The sequence below is a fragment of the Oncorhynchus kisutch genome, linkage group LG21 (genome assembly GCF_002021735.2).
Source record: "Oncorhynchus kisutch isolate 150728-3 linkage group LG21, Okis_V2, whole genome shotgun sequence".
Taxonomy (NCBI): domain Eukaryota; kingdom Metazoa; phylum Chordata; class Actinopteri; order Salmoniformes; family Salmonidae; genus Oncorhynchus; species Oncorhynchus kisutch.
Window position 1 is genome coordinate 23,627,466 of NC_034194.2, and position 27,989 is coordinate 23,655,454.

Genomic DNA, 27,989 nt, shown 5'->3' on the forward strand with positions numbered 1-27,989 from the left:
TTTTTTACCAGTTGCATTCGCCTTGTAGCCTGAACCTGTTAGTAGTGTACCTACAGTGTTACTACACATGGATAAGCAGCTTGTGTCGTGTTACTGGGATTGTCAATGGGAATGGGCTCAGGGTTGTGGAAAGGGGTCAAGGAAAAGGCAGCACTCGCCAAGTTTCTCTGCTTTTGGGAAACCAGGACAGGATATACCTCCTTCGGGACTGGGTGTTGTATCACTATGTTTATCTAATGCAGTGGTGTAGGGACCCTTCTGAGTAGTGTGTTTCTGTGATACAGTATTAACTTCAGTATGGGGTGAGTCACTCTGTGGTCTTCTTAAAGCCAAGACAGAGATGTGAGTTCTGTCCAGTCAGTCGATGGCAGAGAGAGGAGAGGTCTGCTAAACAGTTTAGTCTTACTCCAAACAGCACTGAGTAGTCACAGCAGTAACAGATCACGCTGTGTGTGTGTGTGTGTGTGTGTGTGTGTGTGTGTGTGTGTGTGTGTGTGTGTGTGTGTGTGTGTGTGTGTGTGTGTGTGTGTGTGTGTGTGTGTGTGTGTGTGTGTGTGTGTATTTGGAGGACCAGTAAAAACTCATCACCCTGCTCAGTGCTTACTTTCTTTATTCACAAGATGGAAGTGCGTGTTTGTTACTATTGGGCAGACTCCCACCAGCTATTTGACCATTAGTTACCTCCCCAGCTGTCCTAGATAGTTTTGGTTCCACACAGGGTCATAATATTCCCATTGACAACTGATATCCACATACTGTTATTGTTCTCTTCAGTGAAAACAGCAGGACTAAAGTTCACTGTGTCTCTAAAGCAAGTGGTTTCTATCTCTGTACACCAGGCTACAATCTCGGGGGGAGGTGTATACAAAACAGGGCTACTTCTGCTGAGTAAAGAGTTAGTTAGGATTTATTTTTGTTCATCAGTGTATGGCTACTCAATTAGATTCACTATACCATTTCAGTGGCCTCCCAGGTGGTTAGCCACTCAACCTTCTATAAATCAACCATAACTTGAGCTTAGAACTTGAAGATGTAAAATGTGGTTGTTTGTAAATATGTTTGTCTCTCTCTCTGTCTCTCTCCTTTGTCGCTTCTCTTCTGTCTGCAGCTCCCAGGAGGAGGGGGAAATGTAGGACATGTAGCTGCCCCAGTAGCTGCCCACGCCCCAGACCTATCATTCTTTGACGCCTTCGCTGCCCCAGCCAACAACACCACTCAGAACCAGGTAGCACACTGAAGAAGTAATGACATGTTTATCCACAGTGAGAAAATATTTCATTTCAAATAGGAGCTAATGTCTTTTAAATCATCATAATTGTGGTGTAACCTCATGTCTCTGTTTGCCTCTGGGTTTTATATCATACTTCCCTTGTCTCTTCTCCTCTGCTTTTACATGTGACTCACCCCTTACTAATTCTTATCACTCTATACTAGTCCCTCCCTGCTACAGTGGCCTCTGTGCCAAGCTAGACCACAATGCACTGCTCCCAACGATACCATGGTGGTGTGACGTTTTGACCCACGGTTGTGGGTTTTAAATGATCCCTGTTTTTAGATATTGGTCTTAGGACTCAGCAAAAGACAGGGGGTTACATTGTGTGATTCTGTATGTATTGAAAAATACAATAGAATGTGAGTATGAGTGAATGGGAACTACAGTGCCTTGCAAAAGTATTCACATCTCTTGGATTTAATTTTGTTGCAAAGTTGGATTAAAATGTATTTAATTTCCATTTTGTTGTCAATAATCTACACAAAATACTCATGTCAAAGTGGAAGAAAAATTATTTATATTTTTTGTAAATTAATAAAATAACTAAAATATAGTCATTGCATAAGTATTCAGCTCCCTCAGCCCATACATGTTAGAATCCCCTTTGGCAGCCATTACAGCTTTGAGTCTCCTTGGAGCTTTACACACCTGGATTGTGCAATATTTGCCTATTATTCTTTTAAAATTCTTCAAGCTCTGTCAAGCTGTAGGGGGTCATGGCTAGACAGCAATTTTCAGGTCTTGCCATAGTATTTCTAGCAGATTTAAGTAAAAACTTGGCCACTTACAGTAGGAACATTCACTGACTTCTTGGTAAGTAACTCCTGTGTAGATTTGGCCTTGTGTTGTAGGTTATTGTCCTGCTGAAAGGTGACCTCCTCGCCCAGTGTCTAGTGGAAAGCAGACTGAAGCAGGTTTTGCTTTAGGATTTTGCATGTGCTTAGCTCCATACCGTTTTATTTTAATGCTGGAAAAACTCTCCAGTATTTGCTGATGTCAAGCATACTCATACCATGATGCAGCCACCACCATGCTTGAAAAGGAGGCGGCAGTTACTCAGTGATGTGTGGTGTTGGATTTGCCCAAAGGCCAAAACATGTATTTGTTTGCCATGTTTTTTTCCACTATTACTTTAGTGCCTTGTTGCATACAATATGCATGTTTTGGAATATATTTATTTAGTATGTTTGTGTTCTTCTTTTCACCCTTGTCATTTAGGTCATTTATTGTGGAGTCACTACAATGTTGATCTATCCTCAGGTTTCTCCCATCAGTCATTGAACATTGTATCTGTTTTAAAATCACCAATGGCCTCGTGGTATCATTCCCTGAGCAGTTTCCTTCCTCTCCTGCAGCTTAGTTCAGTAGGATGACTGACTATCTTTGAGGTGTCTGGGTGGTTTAATACATAATGCACAGCATGATTATTCATTATACAACGGGTGGTTCTAATACTGAATGCTGATTGGTTAAAACCACATTCCAGCCGGTGTCTATTCCACAAGTTACCACTGGCTAAATCTATGACTTTAAAATGCCTATTTACTCTTCCATCTGACTGCGCAATCCAGTGTCTCATCAGCCCAGCTAGGCAATTTATAAACTTGATTTCCACTATAAAATAGCATCTAGACATTATCTCACATTTCTTTTAGACTAACATTTAGTTTTGAACAGCAGAGATTTGTATAAGCTTGCTGTCTGTCTCTCTGACATTTGCAACATTGTTTCAATATTCCAATTTGATCTCCAGCTGTTCCATAGTAATGAGTCGGGACGAGAAAGAGAGGCAGGCAGTGTTTCTCAGCCAGTCGAAATCATGAATCAGCTGACATCATTTTTATGGATATATACAAAGAATTGTCAATTGATAAAACGTAGAACATAAACGAAGGTCAGCTAGTTTGTGGTCTTTCCAGCTTCAGTTTGAAGTTATTGTGTTAGGTGTGTTGTTGGCTAGCTCCTCTGAATAACGAGAGAGCATATTTTCTATACCAGGCGAAATCGTGCCTCATTAGCTCATTTTTATGGATGTATCCAAATAAATGTCACTAGAAAACAGCTTAAACAAATGCAGCTACTGTTGTTAATCTTTCTGCATTGTTTGATGTGACTGTAAATTAGCTGTAATTTGGCTAGCTAGCAAGCAAGGGATAAGAACGTTGCCAGCCAGTATGGCAATGGAACATTTAGAACGAATGACTGGGTCGCGTCCATAGATGCAGAACAAAAAGACTGAAAGACTGGGTCATGACTCTGGCAACCGAACCAATAGAACGAATGACCAGCCGGCTTGGGTAGCAACCCTAGATTTGTTTCGGGACTATATCTTGTGGAAGGATGAAATCGTATGAATAAATTCATTAAAATAATGTTTTTTATGAAAATATGTCAATCATTATTTGAATATGTTGGTAACCCTTTACAATAAAGTCTCGGGCCTAACAACCCCCATGCCAATATATCCTCCAAACACCCAACTTCGAGGGCATTATCACTTAAATAGACCATGCTTAAAGAGATATTCAATGTCTGATTTGTTAAGCGAAAGGGGGATACCTAGTTCGTTGTTCAACTGAATGCATGCTGACCCCAATAAGTCGACTGTGTCGATTTGTTTGGTTGATACGCTGTTGGTCTGCCAAGATAATTTTTTAGTTGAGCAGTAGAAAATGTGTATTATATTATTTGTATTATTATTTTATGGCATACTAGACACTTGTCTTACTAGACACACACCCATCTAGGTGAACTAATCGATTGCAGAGGCCATGGGGATGGTACAGTCCAAGAAGAAGTGGAGTGTGGCTAAGATGCACATCTCTGTCCAGAATGCACTCTCTCCGCCAATTATGTACTCAGTATATTATTCCAGTCTTTTGCTGTTCACATTGTCGGAGTGGACACGTTGTTTCCAGAGTGCACAACCTATGCTACACTTGTGAGAAACACTTTTTGGGTCATTTCATTCCACTTCCAAGTTGTCAATTTAGTCATTGTCTTTTGTTTGGAGCACTCCTGTCAATGTTGATTACCCATAGAAGTAGACCTATAGGCTACCTGGCCTGCGCACTAATGTAGGCATATAAATGTGCCAATTTTGGGATCTGATAGTATTTCTGGTTGGCTTAACAAACCCCCAGTAATGAGCTGTGGAGCTTCTCAAAGTAATGTTTTCCTCACCTCAAACAGCAAACAAGCGAAGTCTGTTTTTACATCCATTGAGAATGACAATAGTTCATCAATTAATTTAAAAACTCTTTCCAGCTCTCTCCCTTAGGATATTTAATTTTATCCAAATATTTTCTACCTGCAGGCTGCAGTGGTTTATTTGTTGGCTTTATAGGCTATATTTACATAGTGTGCATGGTACTAAATGGTAAGATTAAATTGGCATTCCACATGAGAAAGATTGCAGTCACGGCAGAATCTGCAAAAGCCAGTAGGAGTGGGAAGAGGATGGTTAGGTCAGGCTAAATTTAAAAAAAAAATCTTAATCTCGGGCTCCCTCTTTAGTCATTTGTGTCTTATTTCATCAAACAGTGGGCTTAAAGCATCAGACAAGCTCAATGTGAATTTATAGTTGATTTTAAGTCATGAAGGCAGTCAAATTCCACATGACCATTTAGTCACGGTAATTAGGCTTCTCCAAGCTCTGATGCTGCTGATGGTCATTAGTAGCCCTTCAAACTTGCTAACTGCCTGATACTCAGCACTCTATTGTCCCTCTAATCACTTTGACATCAATGCAAATGTTATAGAAAATCCCGCTGCCCCTGTGTGTGATAATGGTCTATTCTATATCAAAACAAATGTCACTCATGTATTATTTAGTATATGTAAAGACAATATTAAATCAAGAATAGTCTGATGGGTGACAATATTAGCCTATTACTGATATGATATATTATCACTTGTAAATGATGCCTAGCATAAGAAGCAATATTATCACTTGTAAATGATGCCTAGCATAAGAAGCAATGACTTTTTCTAATCATAGTCGCAAACCTCATGTAGCCTAGCCCATAGGCCTATATGTTTTAAAGGTTTGTATCACAACTAAAGTGGCTGGCCAAATAACTTCTTAAAGTGATGCACATTAATCTGCTTTACAAGGGGTGTAGAGCCTAACGTGTGAGTTTCAAGTTTGGGGAAGATAATTTTCAGCATAAAAATGCACCTTTTTATAATAAAAGAAATCCATGCATAATTGCATTTTGTGGTCACTTTTGATAATGGTGTTTTCCCGCTAATGGAAAATTTGCACTTATAGCCTACTACCATGTATGTGTGCATTGCTGCGCTGTTAATGTGAAGAAGTAGCCTAATAGTTTATCAACATTTTAAGCTAAACGTTCTGATCCGTTGCATCAGCCTCATTGCATTAAAAACATTTTTTTAATGCTAGTGGTTATATTAATGTGGGATCTATCACATCCCACAACTGTCTAAGACTATGTTTGGAATATTTATTTATTACACAAAATAGAATAGGTCGACTTTTGTGCTATGGGGGACATTGGCTAGTGCCATAGGCTAGTGCTTTTGCCATTTGTTAGGCCTACTCTTCTTTTTGGCTGACGAAAAGTAAACGAGGACAGTTATTCTATTATCTTCAATATGCACCTCGGAATTGGAAAAGGACGTGCGCAGTTGCGTCCCGGATGTGTCGGTCTTCACTTGTAAGCTTGTAAGAAAGACCTGATCAAGTGACTGAAAGCCATGTGAGTGAGAGGCGCTTCAGATTGCGCCGCACACTCATGGAGAAGAGCGCAACGCAGCACTCCGAGCCACAAAAGGCATGGATTTTTTAGCATGCATTACGGCCACAAAGGTGATGCCACCGTGAAATTCGAGGCATTATCATGTGCTTGTCAAATTGTGAATGAGAGACTATTGTGGTGTGTACAGCCTGCACAAAAAGCCTGCGCAAAAAAAAACAAAGCGGAGCTCATGCCTTTCAAGCAACTTTTTTCAAATCATCATTCGTCTAATCATATATATATATATATATATATAGCCCAACGTTTGTAGAACAACTAAAGTTACATTAATAACTCTAAGCATATAGGAGGACCTATTTTTTTCTTAACACAGAATAGGCGCATGTGCGCACTCCCTCAAATCGTTTGGAGAAAATATTTATATTTTATTCAGCTTTGTTCAATTGTATTCTTCATACTATAAAATAATGCCACGGAATTATAAGCAAATCTTGTCTGCTAAAAGAACTAGTGTAGCCCACATCAGGACCTAACATAAGGACAACTCAGAGTATGCTATTCTTTTCTTCTGAAATAGACTACATTTTCTTCATATCATGCTTCTTTAGAACTGTCTAAAATAAATAATGGATTTATTGTATAGGTGTAGGCTATATTACATGGATTTATTGTACTTTTTAAAATGGCTTGTAGGCTATTTGTGTAAGCCAGGAGATGCTAAATGTGTTTGTTAATTAACGGTCAATTACCGTGAGACCGACCGCCACAACCCCAGGTGTGCCCAATGTTCCCTCAATTGTTTTCCGGCACTGAACAAATTTCAGGTATGCCGAGTGCAAACTTGAAGTTGTTCAAATTCTGTTCAAATTCCAGTGTGCGTTTACTGTGAACACTGAGTCTGTACCCGCTTTAAGTTACAGTTTTAACAGTGGCTATGGCTATTTCATCATGATGTAGGCCTACCAGAGTGGCATAGCATCAAACACAATGGAGAAAATGCATCTCATAACATTTTAACATGGAAATCATTCAGCCTACAGTAGCAGCCACTGTGTGGTGTTCAATGTAGGCCTACATTCCATGAGACTTTTGGAGAAGAAAAAAAAAGCATGCAGGGTTTGACATTAACCTGTTAATCCACTTGTCCTTCAGACAAGGTGACTGAAAGTGTTGTGGGATGCAAGAAACCACTTTACAAAGTAAAATGCATTATTATTCGCATACCGTTATTACAGAGAATCAGACCAATTATGCTACCCTCTGCCTATTGGTTTCTTAGCTTATTCAAGACTGTCTCAAAATACAACACTACCTGTTTATGACAAAAAAAAAGCTCTTTACCTTACTCGCTTTTCAAAGATGTCTAGAAATGTACATATTTTGTGCTCTTGTAGGAAGCAATCACTCCCCTATTGCTGACTACAAGTGATCTATAACTGGGCTAATAACTCAGTAACTAGCAAAGGATATGTACAAACTGTGCACACGTGGCTACGTGCAGCTCTCACTTTGATCTCAAAACAAGCGCATCAACTCACGACCACTCATGCTGTAAACACAGTCCAGTTCAAAGTAAATGGTACAGATCCATATACAGTGCATTCAGAAAGTATTCACTTTTTCCACATTTTGTTACATTACTGCCTTATTCTAAAGTGGATTTAATTGGTGAGGGAAAAAAAACAATCTACACACAATACCCCATAATGACAAAGCAGAAACAGGTTTTTAGAAATGTTTGCAAATTAAACTGAAGTATCACTTTTACTCCCATTCGTCTCTACAGATCCTCTCAAGCTCTGTCAGGTTGGATGGGGAGCATTGCTACACAGCTATAGATCGGGTTCAAGTCCGGGCTCTGGCTGGCCCACTCAAGGACATTCAGAGACTTGTCCCGAAGCCACTCCTGCATTGTCTTGGCTGTGTGCTTAGGGTCATTGTCCTTTTGGAAGGTGATCCTTCTCCCCAGTCTGAGGTCCTGAGCATCCTGGAGCAGGTTTTCATCAAGGATCTCTCAGTACTTAGCTCCTTTCAGCTTTCTCGATCCTGACTAATCTCCCACTCTCTGCCGCTGAAAAACATCCCCACAGCATGATGCTGCCACCACCGTGCTTCACCATAGGGATAGTTTTGGCCAGGTGATGAGCAGTGCCTGGCTGTAATGTGATGCTTGTTATTCAGGCCAAATAGTTCAATCTTGATTTCATCTGAACAGAGAATCTTGTTTCTCATTGTTTGAGAGTCCTTTTGGTGTCTTTTGGCAAACTGCATTTGGCCGAGCATCTTGGTGGAAAATGCTTTATTCAATCAATTTTAGAATAAGGCTGTAACGTAAGAACATTTGAAAAGTTAATATGATCACACCAGTAATAGATTTGATGTTGTATTACTTGTGAAGCACAGCTGAGTAAGCATTTAAATAATTCGCTTTTTATTTTTATTTTACTGGGCTGATGGTGCCTGCATCTGATGGTCAGTCTCAGCAGAGGGAGAGAGCAGCAGACTGAGGGTCCACTTCTCAACATCCCTCCGCTCTTCCTTTCCTCCACTGACCAAAAAGCCACACTGTCTTCCAGCTAATGGCGAAACTTGAGTCGCACCGCATTATTTCTGCCTCATCCACAGATTCATGTTGTTACTCCTATGAACAGAGAAAGTTAAATATTCCTCGATATTAAAAAAAGACCCAAGCTGTTAATAATATTAATGCAATCCTATAGATACACTTTCCTACTCGTTCATTACTGCTGCAGTGCTTGTTGTAGCGCTGAGTGGAAATAGGAAGAATGCGCATTTTATGGTTTATAAAAGTGTTGAATACAAAGTGTTGACAGTGCTGAGTAAGAACATGAACTCCTACAAACAGCAGCTCTTTGACGTATTGGTTGACAGTCTCTCTCCTGTCAGGGTTTTAAACGTTTTGAAATCTCACAGTATCAATTTTACTGTAGATTTATTTTATGCCTGTTACGTTACTGTAGACACGGTCATCTGAGCCATCCGATTGGCCAGCGGTAGACCTATAGTGCACTTGATATGCTCTCTGGCCCGCTGGAAAGGCTGAGTTTGTACCTTCAGACACATAAAATGGTTCAAAATGGCAAGAGTTCGCCTACCTGGTGCAGGGAAGCTAAATCGGGTGCATCTATCGCCAACAGCCTGAGACAAATACAAAAAAAAAGAGGCAAACAAGGCTTTATCGTTGTTTTTTTGACAGAAATGTTTGGCGATCGACTAGAAATGCCTTGGAGATCGACCAGTCAATCGCGATCGACCTGTTGGTGACCACTGCTCTAGAAAGTGAAGTTTAATCTTGTGCTTCTCTCTTTGGGCTGTTATTTCTGCGCGGCAGTCCCGGAGGAGCTGCGCGGCAGTCCCGGAGGAGCTGCGCGGCAGTCCCGGAGGAGCTGCGCGGCAGTCCCGGAGGAGCTGCGCGGCAGTCCCGGAGGAGCTGCGCGGCAGTCCCGGAGGAGCTGCGCGGCAGTCCCGGAGGAGCTGCGCGGCAGTCCCGGAGGAGCTGCGCGGCAGTCCCGGAGGAGCTGCGCGGCAGTCTTGGGCTACTGTGCACAGCATGCAGCTTAGAGGGAACATTGGGTGTGTCTATATAATGCAAAAAATACATGTTTTAACATTTCGACCAATCGATTGTTTGAAAGAATAGACTACTTCCGGTCGACAATTTTAAAAAACAAAATGTTTTTATGTTGTTGTCGGCGACAGCCCTATTTGTTACCCATCTACCAAACCTATTATTTCACGCAAAGTGAATCCATGTAACTTTATGTGATTTGTTAAGCCAAATTTGACTCCTGTACTAATTTAGGCTTGCCTAAACAAAGGGACCGAACACTTATGCAACAACTATATTTTAGTTATTACATTTTGTATTCAGAATGTTTTTTTACTTATCCACTTTGTCATTACACAGTATTTTGTGTATATTATTGACAAAATATGACATTTAAATCCCTTTTAATCCCACTATGTAACACAATATATCCAAGAGGAATCCAAGGGGTCTGAATACTTTTACAAGGCACTGTATGCTAGCTATTTATTTTTCTTGGAAAATGGGATAGCTATACAACTGAAGACATGGTACCCCTATTATAAGTTAGAGGGGAGTCAACAACAGAACACAATTACTGTCTCTCATCAAATATTCCTACTTCACTGTGGCCCCTGCTTGGGGTCCGCATTGCCCAGGTTACCCTTCACTCGCAGGCGCTTTGTGATGATGTCACCTTCTCTCCCCTCAAGGTGGATGTTGGGGCCTGTAGTCCTCAGCCGGACACCCCCGACACCCAGGCCCCCCCTTCCTCCTCTTCCCCTGACGAGGTAACCAGCACCGAGCGGTGGTCAGGGCCCCGTCCCCCACCTCCCATCTCAAATTCCACCCCCCCACCCCCCTGCAACCTCCCCCCACCCCCCACCCCCACACACCCCCAGCTCAGCCTGCAAGAGCATGATCTTACATTGTACCACCCCCATCCTCTCCTACACCCCACTCCCTAAACCAGGGTCCACTTACTTTCTGTCCATCAAACTACAACTGACCTGGAGCCAGTTGATGAGGGTAACTGTTAACTGGAACCTCCAAATCAGAGGCCGAAATCAAGACTACTGACCCCCTACACCTCCAGACACGCATCCCATCACAGATGAATGAAATTGATCAGCACATCTCTGATACAACATGCACCGCTATGGATCAATGTTTCTTATTACCAGCACTAAACACCAAACGAATGATCTCAACATTCACGGTTCCCTATAACCAATCTATTATTACAGTGATCAGTGAACAAGCTCTCCCACCAGGCAAGAGCCAGCAATCATTTGTCTCAATTTTACCATTGTTTTTATATGTTGTAAACAAATTGTTGGACAATTCAGCAGAATAAGTCAAAACTCCTGCAGTTTGTTCTGTGGTAACACACTACAGCTGCTATGAGTCTGTGTTCCCCACCACTGTGGTCCTCTAATGTACTCTCTCTCACTCTGTTTGTTTTGTGGCTTACTGTAAGTAGCCTATGATGGAGATGTTTGGTCAGCAACTTCCTATACAAACGCGAACACACACACACACACACATCCACACAGGGCTCTCTCACCCTGTTCCTGGAGCGCTACCATCCTGTAGGTTTTTCGCTCCAACCCTAATCTAGCGCACCTGATTCTAATAATTCGCTGGTTGATGAGATGAATCAGGTCAGTTACAACTGGGGTTGGGGTGAACCTAGAGAAGGGTAGCGCTCCAGGAACAGCCCTGATCTACACACACATGCTTGCGGCATGGCCAACGTCTGCCCCATACGCATGGCATGCAGTTGTCCTGTCGATTGTCTTGATGCAAAATTCTTCTATAGTCTCAGTGAATGAATGACTGTAGAACGCATGAGATGTGTGTCTGTTCTGCTTGTGTTGTCCTTGACCACATGTAGTCCTCCAGCCATGGAAATGACTGGGAGAAAGCCTTACAGTGACGTGCTGCATCCTGCCGTGCCTTGGCATGATCTGAATGGTACAGTGCAGTGCGTCACAATGCTGGACTTGAATACGAGGCATGAATTTCTCAATTATTTAGATAAGCGTGAGAGTGGCATTGTGCGCGAGAGACGTTTTTGCATAATTTTGTGTGACTTGAGGAAACACGCTGTACCTGCAAGTCCAGGGTTCAACTTCCGTGTTCCATTCAACACACAGTCACACGTGAGTGTGTTGCCTGACTGTATTTTGAGTGGGATGTGTGGGGAGTCTGCCAGGTAAGGGTTGGAGTGAGAACACCATCTTTTCTTCCTTGTTTCATGGTTTATGTCCATTTTTCTCAAGCAGTCTTACAGTGGGGCAAAAAAGTATTTAGTCAGCCACCAATTGTGCAAGTTCTCCCACTTAAAAAGATGAGAGAGGCCTGTAATGTTCATCATAGGTACACTTCAACTATGACAGACAAAATGAGAAAAAAAATCCAGAAAATCACATTGTAGGATTTTTTATGAATTTATTTGCAAATTATGGTGGAAAATAAGTATTTGGTCACCTACAAACAAGCAAGATTTCTAGCTCTCACAGAACTGTAACTTCTTCTTTAAGAGGCTCCTTTGTCCTTTACTCATTGACCTATATTAATGGCACCTGTTTGAACTTTTTTTTAAGAGCAATTATTAGGAAATGGAAGACATACAAGACCACTGATAATCTCCCTCGATCTGGGGCTCCACGCAAGATCTCACCCCGTGGGGTCAAAATGATCACAAGAACGGTGAGCAAAAATCCCAGAACCACACGGGGGGACCTAGTGAATGACCTGCAGAGAGCTGGGACCAAAGTAACAAAGCCTACCATCAGCAAGGGCATTGAAGATGAAACGTGGCTGGGTCTTTCAGCATGACAATGATCCCAAACACACCGCCCGGGCAATGGAGTGGCTTCGTAAGAAGCATTTCAAGGTCCTGGAGTGACCTAGCCAGTCTCCAGATCTCAACCCCATGGAAAATCTTTGGAGGGAGTTAAAAGTCCGTGTTGCCCAGCAACAGCCCCAAAACATCACTGCTCTAGAGGAGATCTGCATGGAGGAATGGCCAAAATACCAGCAACAGTGTGTGAAAACCTTGTGAAGACTTACAGAAAACGTTTAGCCTCTGTCATTGCCAACAAAGGGTATATAATAAAGTATTGAGAAACTTTTGTTATTGACCAAATACTTATTTTCCACCATAATTTGAAAATAAATTCATAAAAAATCCAAAAATGTGATTTTCTGGATTTTTTTCCTCCTTTTGTCTGTCATAGTTGAAGTGTACCTATGATGAAAATTACAGGCCTCATCTTTTTAAGTGGGAGAACTTGCACAATTGGTGGCTGACTAAATACTTTTTGCACCACTGTATATTAAAATTTCTATCAAGTCAAGTTATATACCCTGTAATTTCTTTCTCTGACAAGTCATTTAAAACCAGTATTGGTTGATTGTTAAAAAGGCTGTCCTCTACCCCTACCTATTCTTCTCTCTCCTCTCTCTCGCTCCTCTAGGCGAGTAACGGTAAAGACCCGTGGTCGGTATGGAACCAGGACACCACGGGAGGTTCCTCCAACAACTGGGCGGCCCAGCCAGAGGGCACCATTACAGGCAAGAGTGCTGCCCCTGACCCCTGGGGCACCACAGCACAGAGCCATCCTCAGGCCTACCAAGGCCCAGGTAAGAGTCACTGTTCTAGAGCAATGAGGGCCCCTTTATGGACCTCAGCACTTTGGTAATAATTTGCTCGTAATACTGTAGGGAAGACCTCCTTTAGCAAGTTTCTGGCAAAAGACTTGCAGAAAGATGTCTCCAGAAATGATTTTTCCCCCTTGTTATACCTCTTTTTAGGAACTTTATCCATTGTTAATATCTATGTTTTGGGTTTTAAGAATATAGCCTTTGGCATACATGAAGGGTGGTGTTTTGCAATGCATTTTCTAGGTGTGGTCTTAAACAGGGGACGGTGTTGTCATCGATAGTTATGAGATCACTTGCCTTTGCAGAGTTTTTGCTGGCTTTGGTTTTTCACTTCCCGTTTTAAAACTATATTCTGAATGAAGACGTGACTGACTGAATGAACGAAATAACAAAGTGCCTCTTCTTTTTCCTTCCAAAGATATCTATCCATATCCCTACCTTATTGACTGGTCAGGTATCCCACCATGCATTGCCTGCTGGGAGGGTTTCCCTGTTTGTGCGAGTGTTGACTGTTTCTTGTTTTAAGAAAATGTCTGGCATGTGTATAACCAGTAAATGTACATTTCTTTCTCTATTGCAGGCATGTGTTTGCATTGTGTGTATTTTCTCTCAAGAAAGCTATTCACAGTATTTATAGCTTAACACTTAATTGGTTGGTTTTGAGGATATATCTAACTGATTATCTAGACTGATATAATAGGTTTGTTTCTGTTTGGATACATACTGTACAGTATATTAACATTTTTTCTCTCAAAACATAGCACGGGGTAGTGCAGTGCAGTGGTCTTCAAACCTCTCATCGGGCACCCAAGATTTTCCCTGAAGTAGCTCACCTAATTCTCTAATCAAGGGCTTAATGATTAGTGATTGGAATCAGGTGTGCTAGCTCTGGAATAAGAACGTCTGGGGCTCCTCGAGGAGAGGTTTGAAACCCACTGGTCTAGTGCATGTTCTCTGATCTCGGTTTTAGGCTTTTTATGCTGTATGATCTCTCTTCCATGTATTTGGTTACTAAGGGTGTGTGTGTGTGTGGGTAGGAGCGGAGGACGATGAGTGGGATGATGAGTGGGATGATGTGAAGTCGAACTCCGAGTCTGGAGATGGAGGGGCCATCCAGAGAGGAGGGGCTACTGGCTCCTCCATGAAGATCTCCCTCAACAAGTAAGACAGCTGACTACTACTCCAAACCATCACACTGAATCCACGAACACTAGCCATGACCTAACGACCACTTTTACCCAGATTTTACCCACGGTAAACATAAACATTGAGTCAATATACAGAGTTTGGCCATCTTAGTTTGCGGTTTAGAATCTGAGACGTTTGGCGGAGGATAGTTAGCCCAACTCTGTTAAACCATTGCCGTTGGATTTCCAGACTGTCAAGTGTCCCTTTCTACCTAACCACTGACACTTAACCCCTGACCTTTACCCCTGTGTGTTCCTCTTTGAGCAGGTTCCCCGGGTTCTCCAAGTCTGGTCCTGAGCTGTTCCTCCTCTGCAAGCAACCACCCAAGGGAAAGGAGAAGATAACCATCTATGTGAGTTGGTGGAGGACCTTCATCAGGACTGGACATTGAATGGAGTGTGGTTGGCTGTGTTGTTTAGAAATGTTTTGTACTGTAGTCTTTTCAAATTGATGTAGGATTTATCTTGTAGGATTTAGTAGGGTTGTCTCTGCTCTGTCTCAGATGGGGGAGGTTGGTCCAGTGTGGTCCTATCCAGAGGCTCAGCTGGACTGTGTCGTAGCCGACCCTAAGAAGGGCACCAAGATGTACGGCCTGAAGAGCTACATCGAGTACCATGTCATACCCAACGTAAGTGTCTGTGGGACCACTACTAGTATCAATGTGAATGGTCATTAATGTTTCTGGCTCGATCATTTCTAGGGACAGAAATGATCGAAATGCCTGATATAACGAGCTGTCTCAGATAAAAGCTGCAGTTGCCAAAAGCCAATATTATGCCAACCCATTGGCATTATAGTGCATGTTAACTTTGTGTGATTGGTTTGCAGACCACAAACAGACCTGTCAATCACCGATACAAACACTTTGATTGGCTGTATGAGAGGCTACTGGACAAGTTTGGTTCAGCCATCCCCATCCCCTCTCTACCGGACAAGCAGGTCACAGGTGAGAGACTGACCTGCTAACCTCTCCTCTTCTCTCCTCCACTGAGAAACCCTCTGTCTATCCTATAGGAGAGGAGTTCACTTAATGTAGGAAGGTATATGTGGAGCCTGGGGTGCTCCTTTCAATGCACACCGCTTATATCTGCTCTCTCTCCCTTTCTCCCTCCCTCTCTGCCAGGGCGTTTTGAGGAGGAGTTTATCAAGATGAGGATGGAGAGGTTGCAGGGCTGGATGACCAGGATGTGTCGGCACCCTGTGGTCTCCAACAGTGACGTCTTCCAACTCTTCCTGACCTACAAGGACGAGAAGGTACAGTAGGAGTCTTACTCATCTTCCTCCCCCAGGAACAGCAGAGGGGTGCAGTATCAGACTGGACATGGAGCTCTGACTGTACAGGACTGGTAGTGACACTGAGGATTGGCTATTGAGCACTGTGTGTTGCAGGACTGGAAAACAGGGAAGAGAAAAGCAGAGAAAGATGAGGATGTGGGAGTGATGATCTTCTCCTCCATAGAGCCTGAAGCCCCCGACCTTGACCCCATCGAAGTGTGAGTGACATCAAACCACTCTGCAGCAGACATACACAATATGAAATGTTATGGGGTGTTTTTCTTCATTTGTTTCCATTGCGTAACAGGGAGCAGAAGTGTGATCAGTTCAGTCGTTTCACCAAAGCTATGGATGATGGTGTGAAGGATCTACTCACAGTGGGCCAGGAGCACTGGAAGAGATGCACAGGACGTATGTATGCACTACATAAACTCTACACAGCAGCTATGCAGGCTACATAGTTATAACACATGACCGAATCTGTGTGTGTCCTCAGCTTTGCCCAAAGAGTACCAGAGGATTGGCAAGGCCTTCCAGAACCTCTCGTCTGTCTTCACCAGCAGTGGATACCAAGGTAGGCCTGCTTGGACAGACATTTACCCCACTAAAAGGGATATATATGGATCTCTGTATGTTTTAGTTTGTTCAATATAAGTGTTGTTGCGTATAATATAAAAAAACAGGTTCTTGTATCTGCAGGAGAGGCAACCCTCACCGATGCCATGACTTCAGCAGGAAAGACCTATGAGGAGATAGCTCAGATGGTGGCTGAGCAGGTACAGTACCAGTACAGACGTGTCATAACCTGCAGATCTCTCTCTTAACCCTGTATCTCCTCTGGGTTAAAAGAAATTATCAGAATGTGTGGTTATTTTCGGTGTCAGAATTGAATTTCCATGTTATTTTATTTGATCATTTAAAAACAAGATACTGTTAGGTTCTGAACAAACAGAGTAAAAACTCCAAATGGATGACTAGGAAAAATCTCAAACCAAGTTTATTCACCCACTGGGTCATACACCTGCAAAGACAATGCATGATTACACAAGCACATATATTTATAACCTCCTACTAGGCAGGGTCAACTCCTTACATGTCTAGACAGCCAGTACATCTCTGTCGCCAGGCAGGAGCTTAATTGGTTTCTCTCACTGGTGTAGTCATGGTCCTTCCTGATGCTAGAACCTTGGTGGGTGTGGAAGTGTGTGTGTGAGATAGGACTGTTGTGGTGGGCCCCTCTGGGCCCCCCTCCCAGAGGTTTCTTCTCACTTCATCTGTTGACTTAACCCCGAGCCGAATTCCATGCTCCTCTCTAGTTTCGCAGCTGGCCTGCCCTAACAGAGACTAACTACACTGTTGCCCTTTACCTCCCTCCTTAGGACATACACCAGATTCCTATCCACCCTTCATTGACCCCAACATATACATTCCTTGTACATGTAAAGTATCAATACGTTTTAGTATAGTAAAAGTATATTTCAAGCTAGAATCCAACAATATGCATACAAAATTATTCAATTGATTAAGAATCATTGAGGATGAACACAAAAAAGCACAAATGTCTGTGACTTATTTCCATTGTGGTCCTCTTTCATGATGGTGTTTGGCATAATGTGGCATGATAAAAATACATCTAAATTGGCAGGTCAATTTGGTTACTTAATCATAAGAACACAAAAACATCCAGTTTACACACTATACACAAAGGAACTAAGAGGGATTGCTCACACAAGCACACTATCCATTAACTAGGATTTCACCTTCCTTTTAATGCTACTCAGAGAGGGAATAGTTTTAACACAGACAGATTATTCCACTCAGAGGCTGCCGAAGAGTCTCATGTTGAGAGTGTAGTTGCTCAAGGGCTGTAAATATGTGTATTAGTATTTGAAAGGCAATGTGTGCTATACGTCAGATGTAGCCTTGTTTTTTTTTGTCTCAGTTGTTGAGGCCTTGGAATCCAAAATAAGCCTTTGAGGGAATGTATGCTAGTCTACGTTGAGGAGCAGCTTTGGGCGAGTGGGGGTAACTTCCTGTTGCTCTGTGTACTTCCTTTAGCCCCAAAGGCCTTGTGCTCTATTCCCGTTCCTTTGGTCTCTCTTTTTTCTTCATCGCCCCAAGCTGCTCCTGTCTGATGTCACTTCCTGGATGTCTGTGTGCGTTTCCTGTGACCTCACAGTGTTTTATATCCTTGTTCTGACCTTGTTCTGACCCTTTCACTAAGCATCCTGTGTGTGAGGTGTGTGTGTTATCTGCAGGGAAGCGGTCAAGACTTGTATGATTTTACTCCATGACATTCATTTAAGGCCACCAGAGCAAAATATGTTCTCTTATGTTCCTCTGACAATTCAGTTGAACATAATGTTTGAATATCAGTTCTCTGATTTATATCCATGACGGTGTAGTGTGGTTTGTAATGAAATCAAAGCCCCACCCTGTTTTTGATGTTGTCGCAGCAGCGTCGACATGGAGGACTCATCTGGTAAGCATGTGTTGCTCCAGTCCAGAGGTTTCTGTCCTTGGTCCAGACTCTGTTTGACTTCTTTTTGACCTTTTGACCTCCACCAATCATTAGCATTAGCTGTGTAGTTCCAGTCCTGGGTAGTTACTAGCACTCAGACACAGTGCTGTCTATATATACATATATATATATATATGTGTGTGTGTGTGTGTGTGTGTGTGTGTGTGTGAGTTCCACATTATAGTAAACCTACAGTTCCCTACCTTGGTTCTCTGGTAATGTTTGGATGGATGTGTTATGGATCTCTTCCATGACCAAGCACGCCTTTGTGGATGTTGTTTTCCCTACATGGTCCTTTATTATCTCTGTTTTTGGTCATATTTCTATAGTTTTTAAGTGGTTTCCTGTTTTTTGCTATTTGAGACATTGCTACTACATTTCTTTCTGATGATGTCACAGTTGTATTATTGTACTCATCTTGTTCATTGGCTTTTCTGGCTCAGTACCAAAAGTGTAATGTGAATTGGCTTTTGCTCTGTTTGCAGAGGATATTGGGTTGTGCGGCTGTGTGTGTGATTTGATATGTAATTGTCCATGTTCTCTCCCTGTAGCCCAGGAAAGACCTGCACTTCCTCATGGAGAACAACAATGAGTACAAAGGCCTTCTGGGATGTTTCCCTGACACCATTGGAGTACACAAGGTAGGCTCCTACAGGGGGGGAGCGAGAGAGAGAGAGAGAAATTGGTATTCACATGATACTGAGCCTAGGGCAGAGGAGAGCGAGTGAGAGAATAACAACCATATGAAAATAACATTGCTAAAAGAACAAAACCATTTTATTTTGGTTAGGACCTACAGTGTCTTTGCTATTAATGTAGATCCCTGTTTAATCCAGTATAGCTGTAAAGTTGAATCCCTAGGATTTTGTGTAAAGCTCAAGACTGCTCTGTCTTTTCACTGTTAGGCGGCCATAGAGAAGGTGAAGGAGGGAGACCGGCTGGTGGCAGCTAGCAAGATCACCCCTCAAGACAAAGTGACCATGGCTAAACGTGTTAGCACCATGTCATATGCACTACAAGGTAAGGCTACTGGTCTAATGCTAAACGTGTTAGCACCATGTCATATGCACTACAAGGTAAGGCTACTGGTCTAATGCTAAACGTGTTAGCACCATGTCATATGCACTACAAGGTAAGGCTACTGATCTAATGCTAAATGTGTTAGCGATGGTTAAATGTGCTAGCACAAAGTACTGTAAGCCTATGGTGTATAAAGAGATGGTTCCATCATCTATACTAAATCACGTGACAGTGGATATCCTGTTTTCCCCCCGCCCACAGCTGAGATGAACCACTTCCATAGCAACCGTATCTACGACTACAACAGGGTGATGCAGCTGTACCTGGAGGAGCAAGTGAAGTTCTACGAGACGGTAAGAACACAATTTTAAAATGTCAGCTTCTTCTTCTCAAATAGAAAACCTATGAGTTATTTGCCTGAATGACAGTGGATCTAAAGCAAATGAGTATTGCTAGCATTGAAATTATATTAATGAATGGGTCATTTCCACATGCTCACATGCAATTGTCTCTGACCCTGGTCACAAGGTCTGCTATGAGAGGGACTGCTATGAATAGATGCATCTGTACATACAAATAGTAGTCCATCAACAATGCTTCAATCTGATGAATATTTTTATTTAGGTATTCAGCACATGGCTTTCAATGGGATTTTTCTCTTTATTCCTGGTTTGGGCAGATTGCTGAGAAGCTGAAACAAGCACACAGTCAATTCACCACCATGTAAACCTGCCTCCTAAGACTGAAAATGCAAGAAACAGCTTAACACCCAAGATATCTCTCTTTTTCTATTTCTCACTCTGTTGCTTTTTCCCTTTGCGCTCAGTGCAATTTCATTTCCTGCAGTCGTTAGCTAATGATGCTAATGTAATCTGTTTTAAACAGTCTAGGGACTGTTTAGGAAGAGGTGTAGACAGTCGAAACCCAGATGGGTGGATTGCAGCAGTGCCTGATGCACAGTGGGTGCCACATACAGCACCAAACAGCCCAGTCCCACAGGAAACAACACTGACTTCTTCCTGTGTCTCAGGTCAGGGTAACATGACAAACATTCAGGCCCTCATTGAACACAGTTAAGCATTGCCCTCACTGACTCAGTGATTCACTCAAAATGCAGAGGTAAAAGAGCAGCTCTCTTCCCCTGGCAAAGAGGATACTGTTTGCATTTCCTTGTTTGACTGAATCCATGGGCTAGTCATGTGGAACTGACTTCCTCAGTTCCACATTATAGTAAAACTACATTTCCCTACCTTGGTTCTCTGGTAATGTTTGGATGGATGTGTTATGGATCTCTCCCATGACCAAGCACGCCTTTGTGGCTGTTGTTTTTTGCTCCATGGTTCTTTATTATCCCCTGGTCATCTTTTGGACCTTATCACAGCATTTTTTAATCACAGCATTTCAACAGAAATTGTGTTTATGATTTTTTAAAGTGATTGAAACACACTCACAGTTCAGAGTAGAGATGTTGCATTATGCCTTGTCAGTTAAGTTCCAGCAGATATGAGAGAGAGTGTGTCACGCCCCTTGCTTGTGAGTGTGTCTGAACACTGCTGGCAGTGCCCCGCCTCTTCCTTCACTCACTTCCTCGATCTCTAACAGGAAGCTCGACCCTTTCCTGCCACTGTGCCTTGTTGACGTTCTGTAGAAAATAGAACTGCATGCTTCGCTAATTCCCCCCTGCCTTTTTTTTTTTACTATTCACATCTTTCCAAAAACATGGAGTTCTGCTTTTCTCCCTTCTGGAAGGACAAATCCTGATGGGGAATGTTAGAGGTTATGCAATGGGAGCCTACTCCTCGTCCATGGAAGCCAAACATCAGCGAGCCAATGCTTCTCCCAAAGCCAGTGCCAAACATGGTGGCTGGGTCCCAATACTCGTAAATTGCTTCCTTGTTTTCTTTCCTTCAAAAATAGCTGAGCGGTTTCACAATATTGTTTTCACCTATCAAATCCTTACATAGCAGTGGTTAGTAAGGAAATGTGTTAAGACAATTGGGACACAGCCATGCCTTTATCCAGGTGTCTATGACAGCTCTTCTCTGCCTCACTCCACTTAATACCGCAGTGCAATCTTCAATCATTATTTAATCTCCCTCTTTCTATTCTCGTCACATAAATACAAATCTATATTCTATCTGATGCATGTGCTTTTTGGTTGTTGAGGTATTATTTTATGTATAGTAATATTTGCGATACGTTGTCACCCAGAAAGAGGAGAAATTAAGTTTGATTTAATAAAAATGATTTGTACTCTCCGTGTACACGTTTGCATTTCTTTGAGTGTGTTTGTGGGAGTGAGTGTGAGTCATGTCTTGTTCTGCCGGACTTGTGTATTTGGGACGACACCCACCCACCCACACACACTTATATACACACACTGCAGGCCCCGTCTGAAAATTCTGTAGAGATGGATAGGAATGAAAATGAGTTGGTCTATAAGCAGAGCGGAGCGTCAAAGAGTGTGTTTGTGCTGATTATGAGGGTGGAATGAAAGAGGTCTTTCACCCTGTACTCTGCCTGCACCCAGCTCTGACTGAAATCAGGTGCAGCTGGGTCTCTATCTCTACATCCAGAAAGAGTTAAATATTTCACTCTATAAAGAGTTAAATACGCTATATATACAGAAGTATGTGGACACCTTAAAATGGGTGGATGTGACTGTTTTAGCCACACTTGTTGCTGACGGGTGTACAAAATCGACTACACAGCCATGGAATCTCCATAAACAAACATTGGCAGTAGAATGGCCTTACTGAAGAGCTTAGTGACTTTCAACGTGGCAGTGTCATAGGATGCCACCTTTCCAACAAGTCAGGTTGTCAAATTTTTGCCATGCTAGAGCTGCCCTGGTAAGTACTGTTATTGTGAAGTGGAAATGTCTAAGAGCAACAACGGCTCAGATGTGAAGTGATAAGCCATACAAGCTCACAAAATGGGACCACCGAGTGCTGTAGTGCATACAAACTGTCTGTCCTCGGTTGCAACACTCACTACCATGTTCCAAACTGCCTCTGGAAGCAAGGTCGGCACAAGAACTGTTCATCGGGAGCTTCATGAAATGGGTTTCTATGACCGAGCAGCCGCACGCACACAAGACCAGTAGCGATTGATGGGGGAAAATAAATAAAAGAGGGATGCATCATAGCAAAGCCACTACACAACACTAAACAATACATTAATTGCACTATAACGGTGACAAACAATGCCCACAAACTGTTAGGGCCTACATAAAGCTGTCCCAACCAACAGCAGTCTCAACACCTTACCACTGCTACACCTGGCTATCAGCAGAGCCTTGTCTGGCAGTGAAAAACAGTTTATTCAGCCTCATTTACTGCCTTTAAAAAAAACATAGCTTATATGGCTGACTTGCTAAAACAAATGTGGTGTCTACTGACAATTGAGATGTACAAACTATGAAATAAGGTGACGACAAGCAGATGAGGCCATCTGTAATTTCGATTAAGACATTGAGCGAGCTACAGTAGGACGGACATAGTCAATATAACTATTTGTTTTGCACTATTGAAATGTACAGCGCCACAATTCAGAACATGGGCCATTCTTATAGTGTTCTCCCTGTACACCAAGTCAGAAGAACCGTAGGATAAATAAAGGGGGCATATATAAGCAGACAATGAAAGCTCTTACAATATTCGATGATTACAGTTCTCTAAAACAGGTTAAATGCTACATGTACACCAAGTCAGAACAGTAGGCAAAAATAAGAGGGGTATATGGACCAAATTATTAGTGTGAGGCACATGGGCTACTAACATCTTACTGCACAACATACACTTAGTATTACTTTCTTAGCAGTATGCATATCTCCCTGGCATATTACATCATTTATGCAGGAGCATACAATACATTTTTGGACTCACCTTGTTGTGCTATGCTCACTTGAACAGGAAGGTGGCATTCTCTATGACCACACAGCCATTCCACTGAATAGCAGGCTAGTGTTTGGTTTGCAAAGCTTGCAGTTAGCCACTGTCACTGATTCCTTCCAAACCACTCATTGTTGGATTTGGGATTTCTAACTTGTTGTGTAATGTTTATGGCCGATGAGCACCAATACGTTTAATCTATCATTTCTCTTCATTATTCATCTTAATATGACAATAGTTAAAAAGGATTTGCCAGTAGATTGTCGACTTGATTCATGATGATGACTGCTAGCTAAGATTTTGAAAGTATGATGTTGACAGCCCAGTCAATTCCTGCCAGTCTGCACAGCGCGATATCAACCCAGAGCATATTGGACTGCTTTTTCTCTACCACATCTCTGGATTCCTACCACAAGCTCTGAACCTTTACACCGGATCATCGCAGCTAGCTAGCTGCTATCCGAGTGTCTACTCCTGGCTAACGTCTCTGTCCGGAAGCAAGCACCAGTTAGCTTGGAGGCCCATCTCCTGTCTAGCTGAAGAGGTCCATCAGCCAATTTCTTGGGTTACAATACCTATTTTGCCAATTGGCCTGGACCCTTTTACTGCCGACACGGAGTGCCAACGATCCATCACAACTGGTGTGCCGACGTAACCTTCCGAGGGGGTCTCAACAGGCTCTTCCGTCGTGACGTCCACCGAAGGCCCTTCTGCTAGTCTGCTAGCTCCGGCCCGCTAGCTGTCTGAATCGCCGTGTCTCCAGCTCGCCTAGCTACTCACTGGACACTAATGATCACTCAGCTACGCATGCCTCTCCCTAATGTCAATGTGTCTTGTGGCTAGTGATTATTGTGATTATTTCTATGTAGAGCCTCCAGCCCTGCTCAATATGCCTTAGCTAGCCCTTTTGTTCCACTCCCCACTCATGTGGTGACCTCACCTGGCTTAAATGGTGCCTCGAGAGACAAAACCTCTCTCATCGCCACTCAATGCCTAGGTTTACCTCCACTGTATTGATATCCTACCATTATTCCTTGAATCTATTCTTCCGCGCCCAGAAATCTGCTCCTTTTACTCTCTGTTCTGAACGCACTAGACAACCAGTTCTTATAGCCTTTATCCGTACACTTATCCTACTCCTCCTCTGTTCCTCTGGTGATATAGAGGTTAACCAGGCCCTGCAGCCCCTAGCTCCACTCCCATTCCCCATGTGCTCTCATTTGTTGACTTCTGTAACTATAAAAGCCTTGGTTTCATGCATGTTAACATCAGAAGCCTTCTCCCTAAGTTTGTTTTATTCACTGCTTTAGCACACTCCACCAACCCAGATGTCCTAGCCATGTCTGAATCCTGGTTTAGGAAGGCCACCAAAAATCATGACATTTCCATCCCCAACTACAACATTTTCCAAGATAGAACTGCCCAGGTGGACCGAGTGCCTGCAGAGTTCTGTTATACTATCCAGGTCTGTTCCCAAACAATTCGGGATTCTACTTTTAAAAATCCACCTTTCCAGAAACAAGTCTCTCACTGTTGCCACTTGTTATAGACCCCCTTTAGCCCCCAGCTGTGACCTGGACACCATATGTGAATTGATTGCCCCCCATCTATCTTCAGAGCTTGTGCTGCTAGGTGACCTAAACTGGGATATGCTTAGCACCCCGGCCGTCCTACAATCTATGCTCGATGCCCTCAATCTCACACAAATTATCAAGGAACCTACCAGGTACAAACCTAAATCCGTAACCACGGGCACCCTCTTAGATATCATCCTGACCAACTTGCCCTCTAAATACACCTCTGCTGTCTTCAACCAGGATCTCAGCGATCATTGCCTCATTGTAAAACTGACTATCCTACCGATCCTTGACTTCGACGATGTCATTTACAAAATAGCCTCCAACACTACTCAGCAAACTGGATGTAGTCTATCACAGTGCCATCTGTTTTGTCACCAAAACCCCATATACTACCCACCACTGCGACCTGTATGCTCTCGTTGGCTGGCCCTCCCTACATATTCGTCGCCAAACCCACTGGCTCCAGGGCATCTGTAAGTCTATCCTAGGCAAAGCCCCACCTTATCTCAGCTCACTGGTCACCATAGCAACACCCACCCGTAGCACGCGCTCCAGCAGGTATATTTCACTGGTCATCCCCAAAGCCAACACTTGTTTGGCCGCCTTTCCTTCCAGTTCTCTGCTACCAATGACTGGAACTAATTGTAAAAATCACTGAAGCTGGAGACTTATCTCCCTCTCTAACTTTAAGCATCAGCTGTCAGAGCAGCTTACCGATCACTGTACCTGTACACAGCCTATCTGTAAATAGCACACCCAACTACCTCATCCCCATATTGTTACTTATCCTCTTGCTCTTTTGCACCCCAGTATCTCTACTTGCACATCATCATCTGCAAATCTATCACTCCAGTGTTAATGCTAAATTGTAATTATTTCGCTTCCATGGCCTATTTATTGCCTACCTCCCTACTCTTCTACATTTGCACACACTGTACATAGATTGTTCTATTGTGTTATTGACTGTACGTTTGTTTGTGTAACTCTGTGTAGTTGTATTTGTCGCACTGCTTTGCTTTATCTTGGCCAGGTTGCTGTTGTAAATGAGAACTTATTCTCAACTGGCCGACCTGGTTAAATAAAGGTTGCATTACCATTAAACTTGGCAGTGACATAGTGTCCCCATGAGTGACAGAACACTGAGCTAGGCTGAAACACCTGCATTTTGGAGTTGCCTTACTCAAGAAAACAAAAAAGAGACTGTGTTTGTATGCGGCTTTATTAGTAACATGCCCCCCCCCCCCCCGCCCCCCCCCCAAAAAATGTATTTGTTTTTGTAAAAATGTTGGCCTCAAAACAGGTTTCCAGCGTTTCCACTGCACAAGACTAAGATCACCATGCCAAGCGTCAGCTGGAGTCCGACGAATCTGGGTTTGACAAATGCCAGGAGAACGCTACCTGCCCAAATGCATAGTGCCCACTGTAAAGTTTGGTGGAAGAGGAATAATGGTCTGGGGCTGTTTTTCATGGTTAGGTTTAGGCCCGTTACTTCCAGTGAAGGGAAATCTGAACACTACAGCCTACAATGACATTCTATATGATTCTGTGCTTCCAACTTTGTGGCAATAGTTTGGGGAAGGCCCTTTCCAGTTTCAGCATGACAAAGCCCCTGTGTTCAAAGCGAGGTCCATACAGAAATGGTTTGTCGCAAATCGGTGTGGAAGATCTTGACTGGCTTGCACAGATCCCTGACCTTAACCCCAGTAAACACCTTTGGGATGAATTAGAACGCCGACTGCTTATCGCCCAACACCAGTGCCACTCCTCACTAATGCTCTTGATGCTGAATGGAAGCAAGTCCCTGCAGCAATGTGGAAAGCCTTCCCAGAAGAGTGGAGGCTGTTATAGCAGCAAAGGGGGGACCAACTCCCATGTTAATGCCCATGATTTTGGAATGAGATGGTTCGACAAGTAGGTGTCCACATACTTTTGGTCATGTAGTGTATCTCAATCTACACACACAAATAGGTAAATATCTCAATCTGCACACAAGGCCGTAAACACCCACACTTCCTTGTGTTTGAATGCTAACTGCAGTTTAAGAACAGCGGCAGTTAGCCTAGTGGTTAATAGTGTTGGGCCAATAACCGAAAGTTCGCTGGTTTGAATCCCCAAGCCGACAAGGTGAAAAATCTGTCTGTGTCCGTGAGCAAGGTACTTAACCCTAATTGCTCCTTTTAAGTCAGTCTGGTTAAGAGCTAACATGTAAGAACGTTATATTTACATTCATCTGAGTTTTGTGTTTTTCTAGTTGGGATTCAGCCCTTAGTCTTCACACTAACACACATTGCAGTTTAAACAGTGTCTTTTCTCTTCTATATATTATGTATGGTATAATATATAGCATTTTATGTACTGTATAGTATATTGTCCACCTGCCTGTGGATCTATAGGAGGGAAGTTCCCCTTCATCCCTCCAGCAATAGGCTGATAGTTTGGCACAGTCATGTTATTATAGTACAGGACTGTGGAATCTATGTAACTCCAGCCATCTTCTAGACAGGTCAACACAACACACAAAGGACTTCTGGACGTGTGCCACACCTTCCATTCAATACTTGTTTCTCAGAGTTCACTGGACAATATCTGTTGCTGTGTCTGTATTGGTCAGAAGACTTTAGTACAACATGCCACAGTATCCAGGACTGAGCTTCTCACTGAGCACAGGTGGCTGGTGGCACCTTCATTTGGGAGGATGGGCTCATTAATGGTTGGAACGGAATAAATTGAATGGTATCAAACGTGGTTTCCATGTGTTTGATAATATTCCATTCACTCTATTCCAGACATTATTATGAGCCGTCCTCGCCTCACCAGCCTCCTGTGCCTGTCAGGCTTATTGGTGGCATGGCCACATATGCAAATTTAAACATTATGCAAAAATATATCCACACACATTCAGAAATATGTGCACACACTGAAAATCCATCTCCAGAGCGGTGAGTAAGGTTTACAGCACATTTCACTGTAAAAGTGTAGAGCATGTATGTCTGTGGTGATGTCATCAGATCAGACGAGCCATTATGGAGCCTGACCGTCATCAGGGGTGGTTGTCATGGCCATGCGGTGGTTTCTCAGGGTGACATGCGTGGGCGGAAGGTACGTGGGCGGATCATCATACTGACTTTCCTTAGAGAGTAGTAGTCCGAGTCCTTCCAGGAATACCACACGATTCCGTCTGGTCCTAGAGGGTTCTTCCCCTTGGGGGAATACCGGCCTCCCTGTGGGGTCACAAACACAGTCAGAGTCAGCGGTCAGGGTGGTAACAGGGAGGAATACCGGTGACCAGATACCTA

General features: G+C 43.0%; 2 protein-coding genes across 8 annotated transcripts in view; one reads left to right on the forward strand and one right to left on the reverse strand.

Moving 5' to 3' along the window:
• Positions 1–21,482, forward strand: part of snx9b (sorting nexin 9b) — a 30,373-nt gene extending 8,891 nt beyond the window's left edge. Inside the window, exons 4-20 of one of the 7 annotated variants that reach the window (XM_031800221.1) lie at positions 1,109–1,225; positions 10,258–10,335; positions 13,030–13,195; positions 13,635–13,670; positions 14,254–14,377; positions 14,669–14,756; positions 14,907–15,032; positions 15,233–15,350; positions 15,528–15,658; positions 15,794–15,897; positions 15,987–16,090; positions 16,176–16,253; positions 16,379–16,455; positions 18,752–18,841; positions 19,106–19,220; positions 19,482–19,573; positions 19,900–21,482. In XM_031800221.1, the coding sequence (XP_031656081.1) occupies positions 1,109–1,225; positions 10,258–10,335; positions 13,030–13,195; positions 13,635–13,670; positions 14,254–14,377; positions 14,669–14,756; positions 14,907–15,032; positions 15,233–15,350; positions 15,528–15,658; positions 15,794–15,897; positions 15,987–16,090; positions 16,176–16,253; positions 16,379–16,455; positions 18,752–18,841; positions 19,106–19,220; positions 19,482–19,573; positions 19,900–19,947 (1,692 nt within the window). In that variant the 3' untranslated portion in view covers positions 19,948–21,482. The remainder of the gene's footprint in view (positions 1–1,108; positions 1,226–10,257; positions 10,336–13,029; positions 13,196–13,634; positions 13,671–14,253; positions 14,378–14,668; positions 14,757–14,906; positions 15,033–15,232; positions 15,351–15,527; positions 15,659–15,793; positions 15,898–15,986; positions 16,091–16,175; positions 16,254–16,378; positions 16,456–18,751; positions 18,842–19,105; positions 19,221–19,481; positions 19,574–19,899) is intronic. The other 6 variants (XM_031800222.1, XM_031800225.1, XM_031800223.1 and 3 more) reach the window with 6 other exon arrangements.
• A 4,416-nt stretch (positions 21,483–25,898) lies between these two features.
• LOC109875743 (angiopoietin-related protein 7-like) overlaps positions 25,899–27,989 on the reverse strand; it is a 60,192-nt gene continuing 58,101 nt past the window's right edge. The window contains exon 8 of the mRNA XM_031800152.1: positions 25,899–27,914. Coding sequence (XP_031656012.1) covers positions 27,768–27,914 — 147 coding nt within the window. The 3' untranslated portion in view covers positions 25,899–27,767. The remainder of the gene's footprint in view (positions 27,915–27,989) is intronic.